The 6,000-nt window shown below is 44.0% G+C and overlaps 1 protein-coding gene across 1 annotated transcript in view; it reads right to left on the bottom strand.

The window, feature by feature from the left end:
• Positions 1–1,141: 1,141 nt before the first annotated feature.
• The window catches only part of ST7 (suppression of tumorigenicity 7), a 151,402-nt gene continuing 146,543 nt past the window's right edge, over positions 1,142–6,000 (bottom strand). Inside the window, exons 14-15 of the mRNA XM_084262696.1 lie at positions 5,837–5,976; positions 1,142–1,462 (exon numbers count right to left, since the gene is read on the bottom strand). Coding sequence (XP_084118822.1) covers positions 1,367–1,462; positions 5,837–5,976 — 236 coding nt within the window. The 3' untranslated portion in view covers positions 1,142–1,366. The remainder of the gene's footprint in view (positions 1,463–5,836; positions 5,977–6,000) is intronic.

Here is a 6,000-nt window from a genome sequence, read left to right as displayed (position 1 = left end):
ACACAGCACACCTCCTGCTGTGAAGAAACCTACACCAGCTCCAGCAGTGGGAGTGTCTGTCTTTGCTCACCCGTTTACTCATTGCTAAACAAGCCCATCTGCTGGCGATCACAGTGCCCCAACTGCTCAGCGTTCTCACAGCAGCAAAGCTGAATGGGCACAGTGGCATTTCTGACCTACTGCACTGGCTTTCTATTTTCACAGCTGGGAGAGGAATTGGGAAAAAATAAATCCGTGAGGCATCTATAAGGATGCACTTTCAGTTCTTGATGGACAGGACTTCCCTCAACTTCCAGATATAGCTCTTGATCTTCGAGCATTAGCAGTGGTACCTGTGGAAGTTTCCATCTGCAGTGGCTAAGTTAGGAATGAGTACTTCACCTACTCAACCTAAACTCTCCCAGCCCATGGGTAAGTTTTCCTGAGGTGAAGACTAAGAACAAAACACCAACCCCTCTATTATTTGGGCATGAACTAACGCCACTCTTGCTAATGAGCTTCTGCTCTCAAGCCACAGTTCATAAAGCTGATGTTTGATCTGTACAGGACAAAGTACCTGCTTTTTTATACCTGAAAAATACTGGTAATGCAATAAAAGCTCAGCAAGAAATACCTAAGAGCATGAATGTAATGATCACTCACCACAGGTAAATTTGTCTTTAATTCTCTGCCATTATGATGCTTTGTTCTGCAGATGGAGAACAAAGCTTGGAGCTTCTGGAGGTGTGAAATAACAACGGTGTAAAGAAAATCTGTAAAGTACTCGGACTTTTTGAGAATTCAAATGGGGATAAAACTCCCCCCCTGTGCAGGGATGGGAATGAGAAGCCCAGTGTGCCATCCAACCGCCTGGAGAGCCTAAAGCTGCTTTGAGCAAGAGGTTTAATTGCCTAGAAACATCATCTAGGCTGTATCTGGTGGTCTGGGCCTCACCCTAATTGAACTCCACAAGAAAAGGCAGGGATATCGCTGCTTAATTGTGAAGTTACTGGTTATTTCATTAACTGAAGAGAAAGCCAAGCCCCGGTGTGGTGAAGCAGATGCACCACATGTGTTGTAAGAACACACCCACCACACATGTCAAAACACAAAGGACAACCTGAGCTCTGAAGAAGAAGCAGAAAGACAGCAGTGCTGCAATACACAAAAGTTTATTTTCAGGTTTTTCTTTTCTGAAGGCAAAATATAATAGAACCTAACATCGATGTATTTTGTACAACAAAACAGTTTTTATATGAGAACAGACAATCCATGAAGAGTTTTTAAGTCTTAGAACTGCTTCCCTTTTTTTTTATCATGCTTTCTTGTGGTCAACAAAAAGTTGGCACAGAAGATGTCACGGCAGTCAGTCAGTGGGCGTGCTCCCTCAGATCCTCGTCAGCTGGTGCCACAGGCTGGAGGGCAGGATACTCTCTACTTTTTCCATCACAAAATTTAAAGGGGCGAAGAGGGTGCTGAGAAACTGCAAAGAGACCAAATAGATACACATTCAGATCAAAATCCAGGAGAAAAGAGAGAAAGCTGCCCAATGCGATAACAAACAGTTGCTGCACTCCCCTGTAACAACTCTAGTGTGATAAAAATTACATAACTCGTGTACAAAGACTTTCTGTCAAATTCTGAGTCTTGCATATAGAAAAGAGCTTTGAATTTTGCAGTACAGACAGATAGAGCCCCATCTTTATGAAGATCAAACTAACTACTAAAACTTCTCACATCCTAGATTCAGGCTCACACTGAAGCCACTAAAAGCTCAGAACAGAACCTACTGAAGGCAAAGAGGTTTTTTTCACAATGGCAGAATCTGCCAGACCACCTCTCAGAGACAAAAAGCAGGTCTTGAGACTCAGGTTTAAAAGGGTTCTGCGTTACCTATAGATCTGCTACGTACCTTGAGGCACCACTAAACTGGAATTCATCTTAACTCCTTCCCTCTATTACAGACCGCAGTTGGCCATGTTGAAAGAGGTTTCAATAGATTAATGTTAAGACAGGGATATGTGACAAAAATCAAACAAATAGAGACCATTTGATCATGAGAAAAACACTGCCAGCTACACATCTCTAGAACTCAGGTACTCAAAGTGCTCCCAAAATTTTGGGAAATACACATTAACTGTGCTTTATGTTAACAGCAATTCAACCATACACACAGCTAAGCCTGTGGCTTCTAACCACGCGAGCTGAGGAGGAGTTGAGGGAGGGGGAAAGGGAAGGAGAAGAAAACCCAAGGAACCAAAACCTTGTGGGGTGGGATAAGGGTAGTTTACTGGGATAGCAGAAGAATACATATAATAAAAGGACCTTATAGGAAAACATACGAAACTGGTGATACACAGTGCAGTTTCTCACCGAACTGCACAGCTTGGGCCATACAGCTCAGGGCCATCCTGAAACCGGACTGTCCCCAAAACTGCTGTCCTCAAAACCATGCATCCTGGAGCTGCCCACTCCTTTCCTCCCCCCAGACTCCCTTTTATGCTGAGCATGATGTAATTGGTATGGAATACCCCCTTTGGCCAGTTCAGGTCATCTGTCCCGGCTGTGTCCCCTCCCTTCAGCGAAATATGAACAACTGAAAAGTCCTTGATTGCTTCTCAAACAGCTAGAAACAGCAGTGTGCTATCAGCACTGCTCCCATCCTAACTCCCAAACAGGGCATTCCATCCACTGCTAGAAAGACATGAACTCCATCCTAGCCAAAACCAGGACAGACATGTTCACATACAATCTGGACACTACATAATGAACAACTTGAGCACCGTGGCAAAACCAGGCAACACCATCACTGGTAATGTGATCTTGTCACAAGCTCAGGTTGAAGAAAAAGCCTCTTCTGGCTGAAGCCAAACAGAGCGTTTCGGTTGTAGTGCTGAAGGTCAAGCTGTGCAGCGTGAATCGCAGCTGAATTCAGGCAACGCCGACTTACCTCATCTCAGAGTGTGCTGTGACTATTTCAAGTGGCTGTAGCCAAGTGGAAGCACTCCCTCTGGCTAAGCTGACAACTAGTTTAAACAAACACGTCCCTTTCATTTTGCCAAATGCAAAAGGATTTTAAAATCTCCTCACCAGAGGGTACGTTCTGCTCTTTGAGTAGCACTTGATCCATGTGGTAAGCTTGTGCTATCGCCTTCACTTGAATACAGCTCAGCTCTGAAAACAGTGCAAATTACTCCTTCTTAGATCAGTGAGACAAGAGCAGTTTGCCTGACAGTTTTATTGCAATCCACAGGAATTTTCTTGCTGAAGTAGTTTGATTGTGTCCTATAAAAAACTCAGCAAAGTATCTGTGGCTTAAAACGTGCCAAGATTTCCCTCTACCTGGAAAATGAATTTGTCTAAAAAATCCATTTAAACTCATGGATACCAACGCCTGGCTTCACTGAAGGCTGAGCAAAATGTTTGCTGACAGCGTGAGGTACAAGCCCAGGTAAACAACATCTGCGCTGGGGCTGTCTGGCCTTGGGAAGCTCCTGCCCTCAGAGGCAGGCAGGCAGATGCCTACCTGGCTTGTCTGCCACACAGTAACACCCAGGAGGGTTTAGTCTGCCTGATACACGTTGTGGTTTTAATTTTTAAAATTTTTTATTTTTAGCCTTTCCTTTTGACACTGTTTGTTGCCTGGAAGCACCTTCTGAACAGGTACAAAACAGTCCTTGTTAAGGTTTTCCACCACATTGCTGGTGTTTGCACAGACAAACCAAGTGTTTATTGGTCAGTCCCTGTGATCTGATCTACATGGTTCCCACCTCAGCATCTGCAGAGGTCCAAGCAGATGAAACATCCCCCTGGGCAAACCTGCCTGCTGAACTGAGGTCGTACAGATCACACAGGAAATGCTGAAACACACCACGGCAGTGATCTCAGGCAAACACAGGGATCAAATCCAAGAAAAAACAGTCTTTCTGAAGTTTACCTCATTAAAAAAAATTAACCAGGCACTACACTACCAGACACGACTGTTGACTCTAACTGTATAGCAACTGCCTTGTTAATACAACTCTGTTTTATTTAAGATACATTCTTATTGCTACCATGTTATGAAAGGACCCACACTTACATATTCTAATGTTTTCCCAGATATTGTTATATTCTGCATGAGAATGAAAGAAATTTAATACCCACACTGTGCTGACCATTTTATCCCAGCCATGTAATCAGAAATTTATTCTCCTTGTATTCATACCTTAAGTGACCTCCAAACCCTTTTGTTAGAAAGCACAGCAAAAATTAAAACCACAAGCTGTGAACATGTTTCTCCCCAACTCTGTGAAAATGCTGAGGTGTCCTGTGTCCTGGTTTCAGCCAGGATAGAGTTAATGTCTTTCTAGCAGCTGGTGTAATGGTGTTTGGGAGTCAAGAGGAGAGCAGTGTTGATAACATGGTGATGGTTTTAGTTGTTGCCAAGCAGTCAAGAACTTTTCAGTTGTTCACATTGCCCTGCTAAAGAGAAGGCAGGGGGGCTCCCAGGAATCTGGGAAGGGATACAGCCAGGACAGGTGACCCAAACTGGCCAAAGAGGGTATTCCATATCAATTACGTCATGCTCAGCATAAATTGGGGCTGGTGTGGGAGGAGGAGCATGCAGCTCCAGGACATGCAGTTTTTGGGGACAGTCCAGTTTTGGGATGGGTCTGAGTTGTACAGCCTGAGCTGTGTGGTTTGGTGAGAAACTGCACTGTGCATCACCAGTTTCATATATTTTTGCTATAAAAGTCCTATTATTGTTATTTCTCTCTCTGCTGTCCTGGTAAACTGTCCTTATCCCAACCCAAGAGGTTTGCCTTTGGTTCTTTTCCTTTTCCCCTTCCCCTTTCCCCACCTCCCAGACCAAGCATCTGCATGGGGCTCAGCTCCTGGCTGGGGGCAGAACCACAGCACATGTGCACAGTTTCTCAGTGTCACATACCACATCATGAGTACCAAACGTGCAGGGTAACTCGACACACAGAACCACAGCAAGAGTCAGCCTGCCCATCTTTTAGCTATTTATGAAATCAGTTATTTATGAAATAATCTTCCCCAAAATTGAATGGGAAGAGGCAGAGCTGGCCAACCTCTTCTGTTCTGATACAGCTGGATTTCAAAGAGATGCCTGCAGGTGTGCCTGCAAAGGGAGTGCTCCCTCGTTTGCAAAGGAGTTTGAGAAAGCACTTAACAATCTGGAATCTGCCAAAGCCTTTCAGCCTTCCCTCCTCCACCCCATCCCCCACGCCCCCCAAATCAAACGGACCAAAGACATTAAAAACAAGTCCAGGAAGCTATTCTGGAAACACAAGACCTATACAAAATACAAATATATTTGAGAAAACATATTAAACCAGAAGATACTCAGCGTTTCTTGGAGAAGGGGACAGGTTTTTTATTATGCTAGAACTACTCTCCAAACTGATTTTTCATATCCTGCCACACTGGAGCAGTGATATTCTTCAGTTTGGGGAAAGAACACAGAAAGTTGCCTGGTTAACAGCACACTCTATTTCTGCACTGGAAAGCACAGCACTGTCAGGGGTTCTGAAAGCCATTACTAGTTTATTTTATTGGATTATATATGAAAACAAAGCTACTCCCTTCTCCCACCAAACCTTTTTTCCTTTTCTTTTTTTTTTTTTGGCAAAATCACAAGAAACCTAGCCTAACAAGAGCCACAATGAACCAGAGAAGACAGGCAGTATTGTGCTTTACTGATTAACTCTCCTACCAGTTGTTCAAATGTCCTCCTGCTCAGACATTTCTGGATGTTTTATTTATACAACTGAACACCCAGCAGTATTTAGGCCAGATCTTCCTGCATCCCTGTATCACCCAGAGGAGAGCAGCAGCAGAGAATACTCACAGCTTTTGCGAAGACCCCCATAAGCTCTGGGAACTGATGTGTCAGGAGGGCGAGCATGGCTGTGAAAGAACATAGCCCAGCAGTGAAGAGGATGAAGAAGGGAAGCTCTTTCTTGGGGTAAACTGAAACTTCATGAAAGGCTGTAGGGGAAAAAAAAAATGAGA

This window comes from Gallinula chloropus (assembly GCF_964237585.1).
Source record: "Gallinula chloropus genome assembly, chromosome: 1".
NCBI classification, from domain to species: domain Eukaryota; kingdom Metazoa; phylum Chordata; class Aves; order Gruiformes; family Rallidae; genus Gallinula; species Gallinula chloropus.
Note: the sequence above shows the minus strand (reverse complement) of the source record. Positions and strands in the feature narration are given on the sequence as shown.